At 37.3% G+C, this 19,484-nt stretch overlaps 1 protein-coding gene across 2 annotated transcripts in view; it reads right to left on the bottom strand.

The window, feature by feature from the left end:
• Positions 1 to 24: 24 nt before the first annotated feature.
• Positions 25 to 19,484, bottom strand: part of LOC115757101 (nuclear pore complex protein NUP205) — a 33,474-nt gene continuing 14,014 nt past the window's right edge. Inside the window, exons 14-45 of one of the 2 annotated variants that reach the window (XM_030697196.2) lie at positions 18,469 to 18,570; positions 18,207 to 18,350; positions 17,421 to 17,551; positions 17,210 to 17,329; positions 16,851 to 16,974; positions 15,657 to 15,854; positions 13,013 to 13,131; positions 12,517 to 12,667; positions 12,279 to 12,391; positions 12,105 to 12,186; positions 11,876 to 11,962; positions 11,689 to 11,766; positions 10,928 to 11,122; positions 7,758 to 7,850; positions 7,564 to 7,677; positions 7,274 to 7,444; positions 7,010 to 7,065; positions 6,864 to 6,936; positions 6,599 to 6,789; positions 6,390 to 6,513; positions 6,205 to 6,282; positions 5,200 to 5,364; positions 4,352 to 4,516; positions 4,136 to 4,273; positions 2,668 to 2,811; positions 2,408 to 2,515; positions 2,218 to 2,313; positions 1,992 to 2,126; positions 1,626 to 1,726; positions 798 to 917; positions 556 to 688; positions 25 to 446 (exon numbers count right to left, since the gene is read on the bottom strand). In XM_030697196.2, the coding sequence (XP_030553056.1) occupies positions 363 to 446; positions 556 to 688; positions 798 to 917; positions 1,626 to 1,726; positions 1,992 to 2,126; positions 2,218 to 2,313; positions 2,408 to 2,515; positions 2,668 to 2,811; positions 4,136 to 4,273; positions 4,352 to 4,516; positions 5,200 to 5,364; positions 6,205 to 6,282; positions 6,390 to 6,513; positions 6,599 to 6,789; positions 6,864 to 6,936; positions 7,010 to 7,065; positions 7,274 to 7,444; positions 7,564 to 7,677; positions 7,758 to 7,850; positions 10,928 to 11,122; positions 11,689 to 11,766; positions 11,876 to 11,962; positions 12,105 to 12,186; positions 12,279 to 12,391; positions 12,517 to 12,667; positions 13,013 to 13,131; positions 15,657 to 15,854; positions 16,851 to 16,974; positions 17,210 to 17,329; positions 17,421 to 17,551; positions 18,207 to 18,350; positions 18,469 to 18,570 (3,933 nt within the window). In that variant the 3' untranslated portion in view covers positions 25 to 362. The remainder of the gene's footprint in view (positions 447 to 555; positions 689 to 797; positions 918 to 1,625; positions 1,727 to 1,991; positions 2,127 to 2,217; positions 2,314 to 2,407; positions 2,516 to 2,667; positions 2,812 to 4,135; positions 4,274 to 4,351; positions 4,517 to 5,199; positions 5,365 to 6,204; positions 6,283 to 6,389; positions 6,514 to 6,598; positions 6,790 to 6,863; positions 6,937 to 7,009; positions 7,066 to 7,273; positions 7,445 to 7,563; positions 7,678 to 7,757; positions 7,851 to 10,927; positions 11,123 to 11,688; positions 11,767 to 11,875; positions 11,963 to 12,104; positions 12,187 to 12,278; positions 12,392 to 12,516; positions 12,668 to 13,012; positions 13,132 to 15,656; positions 15,855 to 16,850; positions 16,975 to 17,209; positions 17,330 to 17,420; positions 17,552 to 18,206; positions 18,351 to 18,468; positions 18,571 to 19,484) is intronic. The other variant, XM_048278258.1, reaches the window with a different exon arrangement.

Raw genomic sequence — 19,484 nt, 5'->3', positions numbered from 1 at the left:
AGAAAGGGTATTGCGAACAGACTGTAACAACACTGTATCATATGGATTTCCCCTCCGAAAGATTGTAAAGATCCAGAAAGGATATATCATCATTCATTCACGTCGAAGATTGTACTCAGGTTACAACAAGAATTGCTTTATCAGTGAAAATTGTGGCGCCAACCACTCAAGACTTTTGATGTGATACAGAATTGGCCGAGCCAAAAAGATTGCTGCCATTTTATAATGTCTGCAGTCGTGTCATTTCAACTAACATAAGCTAATTATGACCCGTTAGAAGTAATTACATTACATTTGCATATTTACAAAGATCATTGCCATGACCACGGAGCTCAGCAACCATTGGGTCTCTTCGAGCAACTTCACAATGATAACTTTTCAATCGCTATTTCCTTGAGGGAACTCACTAGTCTGTGGAACACCTTAAGATTGCTACCTAATTTCTCCTATAAAAAGAAACAGACCCGTCAAAAAGATGATCTCATAGCAGCAACACACTTAGACCTGCCAATATGCAGGCTTCGAAAAATAGGATGAAGAAATAATGTGCAATACCTCATTTAGCAACTCAAGCCGCTCCAAGATTGGAATCAATTCTTCGCACAATGAAGATACATCCTGTGCCGAATTAGACTCGGAACTATACGTAATTGCTCTACTAGTCCCCTTTGTGTCAGATGAAAGTGAACTGCCAAGAAAGTGGGATGTTCATATGCAACGTGATGAGAGAGAGAGAGAGGGAGGGAGAGGGGGGGGATAGGAGCGGGGGGGTTTGGTTTGGAGGACAATATCTGTACCTCTCTTGAAAATGGATGAGGAGGACATTAAGAACCTGCTCCGCCAGTGGAAGCAACAAAGTGATTAGCTGGTCTTTATTGCCAGCAATACGGCACATTTCTACCATAGCAATATACCTCCTGAAGAGAGCAAAAAATATCATCAAATTCATCAGAATATCTGATACACAAGCCACACTAGACAACTGCAAATTCTTATACCACAGATTAACAATGGCTATAAGGAAAGAACAAATTATGGGAGACGGCAGTCACATGAATCACAAACACAGATGTTGCTCAGGTAAACATTAACGCAGTAGAGGGAATCATCATTCCATTCCAAGAATGATGGATGCCCTTCTATCATGGCTAAAAATGACCTTCCATTTATCCTCTTATCATTTTCTATTAAAGATATTTCTGATAATTTTAAAAATGCTCTCAAGTCAACCCATTCCTTGTCACTATATGTGATGTAAGGACAACAATAAGGGCGCAGGACAGCGACATTGGAACAACTCTGGCTACATGATAGATTTCGGGGAAGGCCTCATAGCACATCTACATGAAGATCATTCATCCCTTCCTAGAATTATTAAAATCGATTTGGTTCTTAAAATTTAGTATGTAGATTGTACTTCCATACTTCAATTCCTTGCATTGGTTTGCTTATTCAATCCTTCAAAATATGTAATAAGCATAATTTGTCTCAAACGTATAACAGTTATTCACCCTTGTCATAGTTTCCAAAATATCGAAACACTACATGACAAGATCCTTTGGATTAAGGAAAATCCTTGCTGCAAAGCTCTAGATTGTAAACACTTTCATTTACATGGTGGATACCTTTTCTGCAGGTTGTCATATGCAGAAAGTGTATCTCTTTGAAGACACACGTCGATGATTTCATCCACCTCCTGTCTTGATAGTTCATTTATGTTTTGAATCTGCACTTGCAACACATACAGCTAATAAGAACAAAGAAAACAACCAGCACGGACCAACCACCACCATAACAGGCAGCAACAAATGTTTCAACAGCAATGTCATACAGTGTAACTGTAACATGACCACTTATAAGAATGCAACAAACGCTTGAGAGAGAGAGGAAGAGAGGGAGAGACAGAGACGGAGAGAGGGAGAGGGAGAGAGAGAGAGAGAGAGAGAGAGAGAGAGAGAGCTATATTAGTGATGTCTTTTGCCTAAGTACACCTTAATCAAAAGCAAGGACTTCTCCTCAGCTGCTCTCTCAAGTGCACTTGTCACAGAATTAAGAAGAGATGCAAGTAATGTCAAGGTAGGTTGTAGTGACGCAGCAGCAGTATGGTAATCACCACCATCAGAAACCTGCAAAGAGACATTCTGGTCAATAAAAGTTATATCTCCCTGACAGAATCTACAAACACATCATCAGTGATAAAGATCTCCACATATATACCTGCAGTCGTAGCATCTTTTTAGCGACAAGAAAATATAGATAAGACATCAGGCTAAAGCATAGCCGAAATGTGCTCAGCTCTGACTTCTTTTGACTCTGTCCATGCCAAAAAGAATAAACAACTAAGTCATATTAATAAGATATTTCATCACATGCAGAAGTACAATAAGATCAACTCAAGAGCACTTACTTCTTGAGCAAAACTAGGGCCGCCAGATTCAAGAGAAAAGAGAGCACGCATCATGGCAAAAAGTGCTTGGACAAAACCGCACTCATCAATCTCTTCATAGGGCCAAACCTATATTAAAAAAGAGAACATTTCTTAAGACAATTGTAGGCTGGTCGATGCAACAGCTAATGAGAACTAGCTAAAATCCATACATGATCCAATGAAGCTAAGACAAAATGAATTAAGCTATCAGCCGCACAATACATTAAAAAGGTCATTACCTTACTTAGGATGCCAACTACAAGATGCATCTGCTCAATTGTCAGTTCATCACCAGCAGAAATATCTTGCCGAAGAACTTGGCCAAAAAGTAGTTGATGTCCTTGAACAAAATCTATAATCTCACGGACAATTTTATTCTTCACCTGTTACAGATAAACAAAAGTAATATGTTGACAAACAAAAAGAATGTGATTGACCGAGACAAATTCAACAGGAGCATTGTGGCATCACGCCAAGCTTCACAAAGCTATGCAGGTATTCAGGAAGAATGAATTCTCTTCATCAATTTACATACAACTCAGAAAGCATCATCAACTAAACAGGAAACTGTAGCATTTAACTTGCAGTCTCGATTATTGGTTTCACTGCGATATAGGGCTAGTCACTGAGGAAAATCACAATTGAAGTGCTAAACATTTTTTAGGCACCATTGTTTCACGAAAAATCAACGATTTCAAAGAGACCTTTCTAATTTTGATCATTATCTCTCTTAGTAAAAGAGGTCACCAAAAATATTCTCCGTATCAACAAAATGTATAGGCATGAACTGTTGTTAATAATGAGAACATCTTTCATTGACTCATTTTTGTAAGAGACAACAATGATTAAAGCTAGGAAAATATTTTTCCAAATTGTTGATTTTCCACAGAACAAAAGGAGCTAAAGTAGTCACTAGAGTCATATTTATTTTGGTCATTTGAGTCTGTAAGTGCAGTAGACAACTGACAATCAAGGTCCAGAATCATCGCAAATGATGATGTAGTCCGCTGTAGCGTGGAAAGTACAAGCATGACATTCCAGTTGTACGTCCAATATCAAAAGTGATGTTTAAGTTTTACATCGTCTTGTTTTCCACTTGATGAAAGTGACATGATGAATTTTTTATAAAAATTGGTAATTTGAAAACATTCAATTCTATATCAGTGGGCTATTCAAATAAGCACTGGTAAAGTAGGCTAGTTTGTTCGACCCAAAAATAAAAATAAAAAGTAGGCTAGTTGGTAATTTAATTGACTTGGATAGGAACCCGCTCAAACTAACATTATTAATTATAGGAAGTAAATTTAAACAAATGGGTTACATATGTGAATAAACCTTTGGAAAATTATTCAAATAAAACCTGATACTGTAAATATAAATTTTGGTAATTTGGAAAAAAATCAAACAAAAGTTGGTAAGTCACTCAGTAAGAGTTAGTGACCTAAACAAGTTGGAAACTTAATCAGATAAAAGTTGTTAAGTCACTCAAATTAAGACATGGATGATATACAATGAGAGTTAATAACCTTAAAAGGTTGGTACATATTCTCCAAAGAATTTGCTCTGTGGAAGAGGGGGTAAAGAGGAAATTCTCTTTCTAATGCAAAACCTGTCAATTCATTGATAGCTGAATAACCGTAACTACACTCTTTGGCGAAGTAGACATTTAAAGAATGGAACCATTAGGAAGAAAAGAAATTCACTAACCTCAAAAATATCAGATGTTTCTACCAGTGATGTTAGGGAGAACACCAATCGTAAAACGGGAGTGACGACCACTCGCCGTTTGTCAACTTCAGCAGCTATGTAACTTCGATTCTTAGAGTCTACAGGCCTTCGGGATCCCTGACACATGATTTATGTCAGCTTAAAAGAACATAATGATAAAATTACCCAGAATAAGCAGATTATTAGATACATCACCTGCATACTCACTGCCTTGCTTGAGGAAATATGCTCCAAGGCACCCATGGATAACAAAACCTGGGCCCCAGATTTGCCATATTTGTTGCTGATTCTCAAAAGAAAAGCAAGTTCAGCCTCAAGAGTACACGCTCTTTGCATTGAGTCAAGGGAATGACCACCGTCCTAACAGGAGAAAAAAAAAAACCCTTAAATATAACTCCAACACTTATTTGGAAAGATGACTTATGTAATTGTACTAGAGGAAAGCATCATCAATAACAGTCATGGTAATAGTGTATGTGATTGCGAGAAAGAAAGCTTTAAATTTTTATCATGAGGGTACTGAAACAACTTGACATGGAATGCATCAACCATGAGAATGAACCGAAGAGCAGGAAATGCCAGATGCTGACATTGCAAAATTAAGTCCACATTTCAATTTAGGATTGAGAGACTTCTTTTTATTAAATGTTTTAGCGAGGACAATACAATTCACTATATGGGAATATTCTGATAGTAAAAAAAAAATAGAAGCCTCTATTCAATTTATAGTACAATTAACAACACCATCCACACAGAAACTTTTGCAGGTGAAGCACAGCACAGCCCCCCTTTCTGGCTGTCCATTTCACGTCTAAATGCCAAAAGGAAACAAATGAACAATCTCACCTATCAAAGTTAAGTTAAGAAACTTTGAATGAGAAAGCTAACAAGCAAAATTAAGATATGACATCGATAATCCCTCTGCTTATCTGAATGGATGGAGACAGAGAGAAAATTCCCTTTACAGTGTAATTTATAACTCATTTTATAGTGACTTACATCAGCTGACAAAATATTTCATATGAATTTACAAGCCAACTAACCTGGAAAGAAACGTTGCTAATGCTCATGAAGCAAGACCTCAAGAATCCCCTGCTTTGGAGTTGGTTCAAAAAGTATCTATCATGATCAATACAAACAAGTGCATCCAAAACGTAGAATGCTATTGTTTTCCCAGGTTCACTGCCTTGACTCGCATCCTTTATCACCTGAAGATTGTGACGAATAAAATATATAGGGAAAAAAAAGGAGCAACTCTAAGGACCAATAAGAGTGAAAATGATAAAACATGTCCATGTTGATAATCTTACAGGGGACAGAATACGAGAAGAATTATTAGACTTGACAAGGTTATATTTGTGTGGGATAAAAGTTATTTGTTGTTGCCGTTCTTGTGCAGGATTGTAGCGCAGCTTAGCAGCAGCAGCAACCACCAACTCTTATCTCATTACGTGGGGTCTGCTAGATGGATCCTCTTAAGAAATTCTGTTTATTTTCTTTCAAGTCTTCCAAAATCCAAATACTTTTCTTTGGAGTCTTTCAAAATCCAAATACACAAGATCTTTTACATATGCCATGTCTGTTAAGATCTTCTCATGAGAATTAAATGGCGACTACTCCAAATGAATAAGCCACCTCAAATGAGGTTGTCTTATCTTAACCCTAGTTGTTGCCACACCAACCTTTTCTCAAGTACACTCAGTCCGAATCATATCTTTCCTTAAGCACCAATCAATACAATGTAGCATTCTCACCAATGCTCATTTGTGTGGATGATCGATGCTTAACTGATGAATAAATTGTGAATCATTAAGGATCCTGAACTTCCTTAATGATTAAGTGTGTTCAAGATAAAGAGAGTGTAAAATTCCTTGGGCTAAGATAATCAACGGGTCATATCATAATATATGAAATCCATTGAGATTTACTATATGTCTTCTAACATATTTCATCTAAGTGGATACAATCTGCCTTTCAACAAACTTTATTCTGATTTGAGGTTCTCACAAGTACATCCTCATAACCCTACTTGTCAAACAACTACTCACCAGATCAAGGATACCATGGGCTTCCTTCTTGATAATAGAAAAGTTTGCATGAGCCAATTCTAGCTGCTCTTTATCAAGCTGAAAGTAAAATAAATAAAACCGAATCAGCAGGAACTTCGTTGCTCCAAGCAAAAGCTGATCACAAACTCATAAGTGTTTCGTCATGAATGTAGAAAGGTGGACACCTTTTCGAGATCCATATCGTCACCATCTTGCTCATCAACTAAGCATCCAAGAACTTTTGCGGGAACATCTGGGTCAAGCACATGCTGGCAGTACTGAAAATAACTGAGGAGTAATGCGTATTGCCTGAACAAAATATGTGAGGTGGAAGCCCAGTTAACAGGTAAAGAAAATGAAGAAGCAACATCAATTTCCTTCAATTGCAACATACCGTCTCCTCAAGGCTTCTGATGATTCTCTTCTTAATATTGCTATAGTGAGCTTAAATAATATGGAGTGACAAGCACCATTCGACAATTGTTTTACCATGACCATATCAAGACACGTAAAACCATCAGCACTGAGACTATCAGGGCTCAGAAATCTTTCATCCCGCAGCTTAGCCATGCAAGTGAGAGCAACCTACATGACAATCAAAAAAATTCTGTTAACTATTTGAAAGCCAACTTGCACTGAGCTGAAGGTTCAGATTCTACCTGGCTCAATACAAATGCCATCTTCAGTGAACAGTCTGGAGAGGCTGAAGCGCTCAGGGTGGCATCAAGCACCCTGTAATGACCAAAGCAGCTATTAAACTTCTATATCAGTGAAAACAAGCACAATTAATGATGAGGATGCTTACTGATATAAGTTCTCTGATCGATTTTCAAGTAGCGACAATCTTCTAGATGCAGAGATCTACAAACCAACAGATGGATGCATCAAAACCATATTGGCTAAGAAGGAAAGACAATCCTAGGCATAGTCTTGAAAACTGCTATAGCATTGAGAAGAACATATATAAGTGCAAGATTTGGAAGATTTAATTATTGGCAGCGGTGCATCTAGTGTATCCATTGCTGCAAAAAGGTCAGTGATACAAGGAGATGTAGAAGGAAAGGAGGACCTCCACGATATGCGACCATCCTGTAAGCATATGAAGTTGTGCAGCTTGTTCCTCAAGGTTTTTGTTGTTCTTCCATGCCCATCGCAACAACAGTTGAATAGTCTCTCTTACTTCATTTAGTTCAGGTTCACTGCCAAGGCTATTCAACTGAGGATGAACAACATTTAACTTCTGGCACAGCAAGAAACATAAGCACCAGAAAAAGTTTATCAGCAGAAATAAGTAAAGCCCAGCTTCAGGAATAGAAGAGGTTAAGTCTCACAAAGTCACTCGGCCAGTGAATGACTGACCTGCCAGAGCTTGTCACTTAATGAGGCAAGGTCAATCAGGCGATCACCACGCTCAGTGTAATAATAGATTCCACCTTTTTCTGAAGTTGCTGGATTTATGAGTATCTCCTCAGCCTATCATACATAAAATGTCAAATGCAGCTCAGAGGAATAAAAGTCACGAAAGCTATAGATCTAAGGGTCTGAAGACTCACCATAACTTGATATTTTCCACTGGTAACAACGTGAGAAAGCTTTGTGGTGGTATCAGGAGATCTAAACTGCAGAACCTCAAGCAACTCTAGAACCTGAGTTCAGTTCCAGAAAGAGTAAATTAGGGTTAAAAGTTAATTTAGAGAGAAGATGGTTGAATGACCTTTCCTGTTATAATGATAGAACCTCCTGCTTGATTCAGTTGTTAGAGCAATCAAAGAACTTTTGTGATCAAACTGGACGAGTGTAACACTATTGATAATTTAAATTTTCTGAGGGGAAGGAAACTATTAGTGAGGAGAGATAATATTTTAAAGTTTCTGAAAATAAATGACACTATTTGTGGGAAGAAACGATGATCTACGGTGGAATTGTTGTACTTCTGAGATGCTTTGTCAAATCCTAATATTATAATCTATGTATACTCAGCTGCAAGGACGAATAAAACGTGCTCTTCCCTTGGAAATCTACTGGGAAAGTAACCATGTCCGCAAAAGGTAGAAGTGCTAAGGAATGACTATGGGTGGGTTTGGTTCAGCATTTGAAATGAGTTTTGGGGAAATGCAAATGCCTTCAACCTAAAGGGGTTTAGGAAAATGCTAATTGCATTTGGTAAAATCTCATTTGAAAATGGGCTTTGGGTTGAATGGTGTTTGGTAAAAACATTCCAAAAGGGCTTTGAATGCAATTTTTAATTTTTAATTAAAAAAAATTACCCATTGCCCGACCGGTGAAGAAGATAAACAGTAAAAAGGGAGGCAAAATCGAAAATATAGAGAATTGATGAGGTTTTGGAAGGAAAAAAATCTCTTAGCATTTGGCCAAATACTAAAAGCCCAATGCTGGTCCCTACCAGCATTGGGCTTTCAGCTTTCCCAAGGCCAACATTTGGTCAAATGCTAGTTTAAAGTTGAACCAAATGCTTCATCATTCTCCCAATGGGCTTTGAAGGTTGCAAGCCTCTTGAGAATGCTGAACCAAACCCACCCTACAAGAATGAAATGCCGGAGCGGAAAAACCAATTCCTCTGTTTGAAAGGAGAAAAACAATGATAGGTGCCAATTTGGTGAAGAAATCAACTAATTGGGCCCACAAATCTCAATCACTCTGGTTTATCAATGAAAAGGTAGAGAAAAGTGTTACATTCATTCTCCCAGTTTTTACCAAGTAAAAAAAAAAAATTTGGAGGAATGCAACAGTAATTTTACTTATAATATCTTTTGATATTCCACTTTTCTACTCTTTCCAGACGATAAGATTTTACACAAAAGAAAAAATACACACTTTTTTCACCTTCTTTTGCCACCATTCCCAAACAACTCAATGGAAATTTTTTTCCTCACCTCATACTTCTTAATTTCAAATTCTTCACTTTAATTTTTCTCACCTGCCTTAGAAATTTTTCAAACATAGTCTAAAGGTTCCATTGAAGATTCCCTTTATCTCATCGGAAGCAACTTGGGGACAAATTCTTACTTTCGATGATCTTTGAAAGAAAAGGAAAACAGTGGTAAACAGATTTATTGTGTAAGAATGGAGGATGTAAATCACTTATTGTTACACGTAACTGGACCATAGATTCAAACTGCAGTTTTTGCAGTTTTAGAAGCAAAGTGGGTCAGTTCAGGCATGATGCGACATGGAAATTAGGCTTGGAGAAGGGCTATTAATCCAAGTATTCGGAAGAAGAAAGCAACTAAGATGATTCCGCTCCTTGTTTTTTGGCTGATTTGGAAAGAAAGAACAAAAGGGCATCTCAAGGAGTTGAATCCCCTCGGGATTCCTTTATGGTACGTATGAAAATGATGGAAAATGTAAGGAATGAAAGCTATGTTAGTTTGGAAAATAAAGGACAAACTGAAACTTAAGGTCGAACATAAGAAACAAAAATTTGTGATAAAGACAGGAGGGAAAAATTAAATTTTAGGGCACTTTCCACCCATATTTCCATCTCTCTTTCCTCCCAAACATAGCATTAGAGATAATTGCTTATAAATCCTTCACTTTTGGTATAGTTGGAATGTCATGACAACCATTGCACACCCCCGTAATTTTCTTGTCCACTTCTTCCACTTCAGTTTCTATTTGCTTTTTTCTTACCTTTTCATTTAGTTTGTATTCAGGATTTTATTTTTGGTTTCGTTCCTCTTTCAATTGGTTTGTCTTTTCTCCCCTACATACACTACCATATGACAGCTTTCATCAGAGTATTAGATAGTTCTATGCCAATCATAAGGCAAATATATTTGTGCACACTTTGAATTGATCTACTAGATCTATGAAAACACTGCATAGTTTGATCAGTCAAAAATTTACATTGGATATGGGATATGGTTAACTTTATGATAATTAAGTTTCCTTCTTAATGCAGCTTGAAATTTCAGAAAAGGTCAGTTCTTCCTGGCCTAAGTTGCCTAGGTAATTAAGTTTCCTTCTTAATGCAGCTTGAAATTTCAGAAAAGGTCAGTTCATATTTCTTCTCTATCTATACCTCAGATATTGCAGACAAAACTAACTCAAGTCCAGTACACTTGTCAAAAGTTTAGTCTCAAATTCAATTGAAATAAGAAAGACAAAAGTAGTGTCCTTACAAGGTGAAAAAAGCAATGAAAATACAGCACAAGTTGCCACAATTTCATTACTCATAGTTCGGTCCTCGTGAGAGATCAACAGTAGATAGGTTGATTCTCAAAACCAAAAGGTCCTTTCATTTAAGCACTGCATCTTTATCATCAGACAATTTCAAATGCAAACAAAATTTAAGTATTGCATACTCTCCCATAAGCATCCCCAGAAATGTGCAGGCAAGAACCTGAACTACAGCTTGTTCAGTATCTCACTCTCTCTCTCTTCCCCCCCTTCACCACCCAAAAATAAAAAATAAAAAACCCTCCCATTAATAAGTCAGCATTTGTTTAACTAATTTCTAAGGAAACCGGTTCTACATTCAGCCTTCATGCAATACAATAGCTCAGAAGTACATGAAAACATCCTATTAACTTCCATGTTCATTACAGATAGATTTATGGAGCACAAACAGTTCAAGTGCAATATTTGAGATTAAGAGTTATACAAAGCATTGAGCACATTCCCACCAAGCTCTAAGAAGCAAATTGATAGGTCGTAGAAACCAGATATCGGAGTCATAAAATCAGAGGAAGGGTCTCAATACCTTGTTTTCATCAACAGCACTAGTTCCAATGTGGTCTGCATCATTTCGATGAGCAATGATGTGGTCTCCCCCAAGATCAGTAGTTTGCTGACCAAACAGATGAGCAAGGATTCTCTGGCACACCTCTCTATGAGTGGAGCTATCCATGTCAGCCGCATGCAACTCCAAAGCTAGAAGCTTTAGCAGCCACGCTCTCTAGAAACATAAGAGCAGGTTAAACATTGCACTAAGCATGCATTTGGGTGAAGATGTCCAGGATAATATTTTCACATGAACCGTACACTGAGCTCGCCCAAGCATATTTCTATGTTGTGCAAGTGACGACTATATATTAGATAAGATCCTCTTCATGAATCAGCAAAAAGTACACCAAATTAAAGAAAGGAGTATCACTTGCTTAACACTTTAGGAGCAACATGACAAAACTATCAGTATATCATAGATGTTTAATGAGGTCAAAACAATTTATCACATGTCTGACACAGTTTATAACAATGAAATGTGAGAAAATCCTGAGTGAGAGCGCTTCTAGTATAACAAGGTCACTTTATGTACCACAAGCTAATCAAATATATATAGCTATCCACCGAACTAGTGCAGTGCAGAAGAAATTGAACTCCATCAGAGAGAAATTTAGATTCCAGTAGGTAAAAGCATGATGTTCCCATGGCCTGGATATAAGTGGAAACTCATCACACGAAAAATTCAACCTTCACCAAATTTTCTCTAACGACACAATGATTTGGGTCATAGATACAAACCTGATGAAGGGAACTTATGCGAAGTGCCTGGTTGCTACTGCGTTTAGGTAGTGGAGCAACACCAACTGTATCCAGGTGCTGAAATGAAGTGCAGAAATAAGATTCTGAGGGGGAAGGTCCAAAATTTGCAGAGGCAGAACTTTTTACTACCGTATATGCAAGATCAAAATAGAAAACGATCTCACACCTTCACAAAAAACTGGTATTTTTTGGTGCTGAGTAATTCCATGGTAGGACCACTTGTAACTGGATCCAAGCAGAGTTCATAAAGCAGCTACAAAAGCAAAAAGAAAGGAAACTAAAACAAGGAATTGGAAGGGTCTAAATAACAGAAAAATTCTGGCCAAAATTTTAAGTTCTAAGGCATAATTTTTCTCTTTTTCCGACATGGCAAACCAAGATCAAAGAAAGCTAACCTGAAAGCCAAATTCATGAAGAAGTGCATTCACATCTGGTTTTTGAAGTTTCTCCAGAATTTCAAGAATGACCTTCAAGCAACTACATGAAAGATCAGAAGCATCATAAACAAAACCAAACCAAGATGACAGTACAAAAGAAAGAAATGATGCAGCATATTTTCCTCGATGTACCTATAATGAAACTTTGGCTGCAACATAGTCCGCTCAATAGGACCGTCAAGATCAAACTTCAGCAGTAAATGTCCAATATTTGGAGCAGGCCGACTAATATTGTCAATTAAAACCTACGCAATATAAAGAAGAAAGGAAGGAGAAATCAAATCTTCATGTTCTTTTTCTAAATAATAAAAGGACTAAGTTACAAAGAAATGCTCTTTCAGATGAAGTAAAACCAAAAAGACAGCAAGACCTGCAATATAAGGACACCGGGATCATTACTGCTGTTCTCTATAATCTGGGACTCCTCTGACCGCAACTCAAGGCAAGCTGCATAATCCTCAACCAGACAATTAGCGGCATTTGATTTAAGGAGTAACTGTACAAGCCCAACCATACGAGAACTGCCACAGAAAAATCACATTGGAGGTCATTATGACAGGTGGAGATGCTAATGACAATGCCAACAAAACACTGTTGCATGAAATAATGGTTTTCCACCCAACAGCCACCACCATAACACCGACTAATTCTTAACCCACTGGGTTAAAAAAGCTCTGTTGTCGAAACTCAAACTCTAAGGCTCCCTACACATGGTACCGAAAAAGTCCAACTAAGCCATTGCCCCCACTAGGTATTGTTTGGCTATTGTTAAATATAACACTACCACTCAAACATAATACTACTGATTCCAAATAGAAGAGAAAACTCTGAACCGGAAATAATTTGTTCAGAAAGAGAAAGGATACCTTAACATGCTCATTATTCTGATAGAGCAAAGCTGAATTTGTGGTTGAAAATCATATCTGACGTACTCCAGTAGGGCAGTAACTTGATTATGGTCTTGAGATAGAATAATGTCCAAAGGCTGCAAAATGTTAAGGCTGAGCAATGAGTCCTAGGTGGCGTTCACGAGGTCAAAATAATTTCAAAAAACTAGTGGCAAGCAACGGTTCCTTCATAACACCGGATTTTTTTAGTCAAATGCTAACAAAAACATCTAGACATCAAAGCTCAATGACCTCCCTTAAATTTCCCACTTCCCAAGATTAACTGAGCGAGCACATGATTGATGTAGAAAGCTGGTAGTCTAGGCCCAGAAAGATACCAGTATTAAGGATCCCACGAGATGCCATTGGCCTTTTCTATGGTGCCATATTATGAAATCGAGCAAATTTACGAAAAATGAGAGAATACCACACAAGAAATCCAAAGTTGCCACAAGAAGCGGGAAAGTTACTGATTGTTAGAAAAAAAAAATGGATAGATTTCCGTATATCTTCACAGTGGTACGATATGTTACATCCAGGTCATGAATGACGTAGTTTTTATGGAATTGTTAACCAGCACACTTATGGCCCATGTTGAGCTACAGTTGATAAGGAAAAAAGAAACAGAAGTTTTAGTTTGATCAGTTTTCTCACAATGCATGAGTTTTTTGCACTCTATTAATCACTAAATACTGGCTTAACCAATGATCTGGACACTGGCAAAAAGACACATTTTTCAGTAAAGAGACCTATTTTTACAAGCAAAAGGGGAGAGGGGGAGTCTCTCTCTCTCTCTCTCTCTCTCTCTACACACACACACACACACACACAAAAGGAGGTTGCTGCCAGACTATTGTCCTTAACCTTCACATAGTGAACCTTTCGAAATGGGATAAAAACATCATAAGAGTGCTCACTTGAGTGCCATAACTTTTTTTTTCTGATCACGTGAGTGCCATAACCTTTTTTTTTTTTTCCTATCACGTGAGTGCCATAACTTTTGATCAATCATTTGAATAAAATTACTCACCACAAGGGCCCATGCCAAGTCGGATTTCAAGCACTTGTGGTGAATGTTTCTATGAAGGTATAACAGGCAATCTCCCTCCCTCCCTCCAAAACTATAATTAGGCCGTTGGTTCCTCTCTCTTGCCTCCCTTGATAGAAAGGAATAGAGAGGGCCTTTGGTAAAATTGAATTGTAAGATTCACAAATTTATAAAATTATCGACGTCAGTATAATATTTTAAACAATTAAATTCAGCCATAAATACAAATTACATGATAAATTTTCACACCGCAATTAAATTACTAGGTATAAGTCAATGAAAATAAAATTTTCTAAAGTTCTCTTTTCTTTTATAATTTAAGAGGAAAGATTGATGAAATATTGTGACAAAGCAGGGAGATGCAACTCCTCACAAGATTACATCCCTGCCTGTGCCCTGACTTTTTTGTGAAAAGGGGGATTTACTTGCTTTCTTATTAATTTTGCATTTCATTGATTTTTCTTGTGAGTCTATCTTATCTTAAAAGTTTTGGACCTTTTTCAGCTTTAAGAAGCCCAAAAGTCCAGGCGAATTGCATCTGCGCAGAAGAAAACCAGCGATTGATTCAGAGCGAGTCAACTCATATTTTTACTTTGATTTTAACAATAAATTGTTTTGAAGCAAGTTGATTGGGACTTCATGATTTGGCTTGTGAAATCGAGCGAAATTGCGATTTTATACAACATGCATAAGAGCACTACTTACAAGGAATAGGGATACTCATAAAAACCCTAGTACCTCATATCATATATATGCAGCAACTAATTCCTAATTACTAGAAATACTTTATACATGAAATCAGACTAGGATGCATTTGTTTCACTGAAAACTACACGATAAAGGAAAATATTTTCCATGTTAAACACGGTCAAGGAAAATGTCAGTCCATCGAAAACGTTCCCATTGGTGGACCAATTTATCGTCAACCAAACAATGGAAAGTCAGAAAACAATTTCTCGAGAACAGTTTTCCTTCAAACAAATGGACCCTTGGAGTCTATCTGGATTGACTTTTACTTTTTATTTTTTACTAATCCAAATCTACAGCACAAGCACTATCCAAAACTCTTGAAACTTTCACAACACTAAAATGTTGATACACATGTAATTTCGTAATTTTCAAAATCAAATAATATTTCAAATTTTTGGCGGGGTAAAAGATTACTTTTTGATTATTTTGAAGTGAAAACAAACAGGCCCTTCAACAAGAAAAAGATCCAGGGTGTAAATACACTAACTGCTTCAAGCCATATATATGCTTAATATGCTAATAAAAGGCCCTTTTATATAGTAGTTTAATTCGTTAGAAGCTAAAAACACTTCCAAAAATCTCGAGACTTCAAATTTGACTTTTAATGGAAAATACCTAAAACCTTTCATGACATACTACAAACATAGATGATTGGAAAAAATGAAAATAAGTCGGAGTAGCACCAAATATTAAGTGGAATAATTCACTTAACAGAGAGAACTATATCGACACAGAAAATATACTATAAGAAGGAGAAAATAGAAAACGTAATCATGCAAAGAACGAAGCCCCAAACAAGCTACATCTAAAATGTTAAGATCTTACCTGGTATAAGGGCCGCCAAAAGTCAGAAAGAATCAGATCCTTCTCCAAAACAAGAACAATAATTTCTAGGCAAAGTTGCACAGCCTTCTCAAGTAGTTGACCATAAGTTTGACTAGTTCGTTCCGCAATTATTGAGTTTACTCCAGGCAGAAGAATGCTCATGACATTCCGGAAGACAGTCTTCCCGCTCATAAAATCCTGGAGAAAAAGTTTGATTAAAAGACTATTCTATGTAATATCTCTTTTTAAAGTCATGAAATGAGAGCAAGTTCACGCAAATACCCCCCCAACCCACCGCCCTGCAAAAAGAAAATTCTATCCACTTGCTGCAATAAGAGCATCATGTAATAGGAGATTGCAATGGAGGAAAGAGGCACTGAATCAAGCCGGGTAATAAGAAACAAAAGCCAATAATCCATGTAAAACATTGTCCATTTTACTTGTAGGTTCACTCAACGACGCAATGAAAATGAAGAAATAGTTGCAATTCACAGAGGAAGAGACATGGAATCAAGCCTAACAAGAACCAAAGCCAAGAAAATCAAAAAGACAGAGAAAAAAGGAAGAGTAAAAACCAACAAATAGCAGATGGAAAAATCACATAGGAAATCAAAACGGAAGACAAGAATTAAGATGTTATTAAGGATTTTGAAATGAGAAATCCGTACAGAAACCATTTACTAAGCAATTGCGATTGCAACTTCTCTTATTTGCTCTCAGTTGTTGAGAAGAGCACTTTTTCAGAAGCTATTTAGGAGTTGTTGGCAGTGAACGACAGATTTTGTGTTATATACAATTCCGAGAACAGATCCGTTTAGGGCCGGGCAATTTAGGCATTAAACTAGCTTCCTTTGATGAGGAGGGTTTTCCACCAGTAAATTCCCCAGGCATGGGCAATTCACTAGGGCCAATTACAAGAGAAGAGAGTATGTGATCGTAAATAGAACAAAATGGCTGCAGATATCTAAGTAGAAGGGAGATATCTTCTCTGCAAGATGCGAAATCAGCTTCACTATGGGGATGACCTGACTCACAAGAATGTAAAAAATGAACAGTTCCTGAAGGAAATATATATACATAAGCACATGAGAATTATACAATAACCAGGTAAGATATGCAACCTAAAGACGAAGCCCAAGTTGACATGAGTAATAGCCATTAAGCTATCAACTGAAACGAAAAACCAGCACATACTTTCAGCAATTCCAAGACCGGTAGCTGAGTCTGCAGCGAAGCAGGCTGTGTGACTACCGCAAGCGGTGACTTCTCAATGACACTGGTGACATCCTCATCCTTAACTTCATACATTCTTAATATCCTGCATGATGCATTGCCCAGATTATAAAATTGACATATTTTCTATTTATTGAAATTCAGAAAATAAATGAAGCATATCAACAATCAATAAGGAAAAAGTGCCGATAATAAGTAGATACACTATCTTCACAAAAAATAATCCTTGTATCAAATTGAAAATAAGAAGAAACGCAAGATTGGTGGAATAGGGCAAAAGCAGGAAGAAACCATCACAAGAAAATGAAACAATCACTCACATGTGAAAATGCTGGAGACAAGCAACAACTAGCTGCCATTTCTCATGAGGATCCGCATATGCTCGTTGAGGAAATGGCCCAAATACATGGTCATATATAAATCTGAAGATCCCAATGAATCTGTGAAAGGAAAAAAAAACACTGAATATCTAACTAAAGTATTGGCAACAACATATGTTATACTGACTTTGAGAATTTAGATGACCAGTACCTATGCCCTCTGTCACTGACATCTCGTTCTTCAGAAATCAGGGTATTTATCAGGTTGAGAAATGAAACTGTAGATGGATATCGTTCACTTCTTGCTTCAATCTCATTCAGCTCAAATTGCATATCATAGACCTGAGGCACAAAAACACGATCTTCTGTTTGACTAATAAGGGACTTCTTTCACACAAGCTTGGTGTAAAAATCTAACTACATGAAGTGGTATAACCACTGCAGCCACATTGCTTCAAGCAAAATAAGCAAGGCCTACCAGTGATATGCTACATGTCAAACCATGATTGGTCTTTCCTATTTTCCTTTATTTTTTGGTTCATGTTTTTGTATTTTCCTTTAGCTTATTGACTAATGCACATATCTAAATGCACTTTGGCGATGATTGCATAATGATATAAAGAAGGGGTCTACAAGAAAGTGTTGGTATGTGATCCTACACTCCCCTTATATATAGTGTGGTTCCAACTTTTGACAATAGAGATTAGGTTTTGGTGAAATTTAAGCTAGTGATAGTAAAACAAAATCCAAGTGTACATTACTGATACATATCAAAACATGTAATAAAATCAATATGATAAAGACAATCAATACGAATGACAAAGTCAGACACGACTATATACATTAATCACATGGATTGGCACATAGTTGACAAGATAACTCAGAATAACAGAAAAAGAACGCGAAAGAAAAATTAACAAAGTAAAGGAGGAAGAAATTCGATACATCGAGATAAGTTAGGTGCAAAAAATAATCAGATTATCCATGACGAACTGACCGGCGCAATTGATTGTACTGTATTCCTCAAATGTGGTGGACCAACAACTACTGGTAGATCATACTGCTCAAGAAAACTCCAAATTGTATCTCTATGAACGGGAGAGACAGGAACAAAAGTAGCAATGGCATTCCGCAAAGCACCCTGTAGAAGTGAACAGAAACTTGATTCAAGGAAAATCAAAGAGCCGCGAGAAATTGGCAACCTCTGACCTCTAGTCCAAAAAAGTTGCAGTTAGAAAGAAAGCAGGCAAAAACATGACCTTTAGATAAGGCGGAACATTCTCATAACTGAGGAGCTTGAATAAAGGTTCAATATCAGGAAACCAGTTCTTTCTTTCAGTAGGACTCCCATTTTCCATAACCTGAAGCAAAACACAAACCAATGTTTTTCAGCAGTTAGTACTTCAAAGAGGAAACAGATCTCAATTTTGTGCAGAGTTTGGCAGGACATAAGCTAGCAACAACTTATAATTAAAAGAGCAACCAGCGCTCATCATTCCAAACAACATAATGACGTTTACCACGCAATCCCCATGGAAACAATTTCAACTCCACTACCAATATAAAGGGATGTGCCTATACATCAGAGTGTAATCTGTTCACCAAGAAGAAATAAGCAAAATCAGGACAAACATGTGCTCTTCAATATGAAACTGTCAAATAAATCTGACAAATAGAAAATTGCTGGCAGTTTTCATGGAATTCCACATTAAAGGGTCAAACAAGATTTTATACAGTGTGGTAACGAATAAATTTGAGAGGATTTATGGATTTTCCCAGGAATAGAATAACTCAAATAGAGGACATGTGATTCTCGACATGCACCATGGTGTTCTTTCCTTATTGGTAACAGGATCAGAACAGGCAACCAACATTGCAACCTGGGTGTTTTTGTAAGAGCTCCAAACCTACTACGAAATGTTTGTTTGAGGTATAACTACATAACCCCGCACAAGGGCCCAGGGAACCATTGGGAAGGGGCAAACCAGTCACTGCAACCCCATCGAAGTGCAAGCATTGTGACCCTCTTTCCAAGGGATTGGCTCATGCAACTATTTACACCTTGGGTTCAAACACATGACTCCCTGGTAAGAGTCAGAAGCCTCAATGTCACAATCTGTGAATCCCACAATCCGGCTTGTTCATGTGAGTCGTCAAGGCCGCTTAGATGGCACACGCCTACTACAGGGGCATTGATGTAACTATATTTTTCTTATATTTCTTATTTGTGGCGTGGTGCAATCTCAAGCATATGTAACATCTGCTCAGCTAGAGG

This window comes from Rhodamnia argentea, chromosome 4 (assembly GCF_020921035.1).
Source record: "Rhodamnia argentea isolate NSW1041297 chromosome 4, ASM2092103v1, whole genome shotgun sequence".
In the NCBI taxonomy this organism is placed as follows: Eukaryota; Viridiplantae; Streptophyta; class Magnoliopsida; order Myrtales; family Myrtaceae; genus Rhodamnia; species Rhodamnia argentea.
Note: the sequence above shows the minus strand (reverse complement) of the source record. Positions and strands in the feature narration are given on the sequence as shown.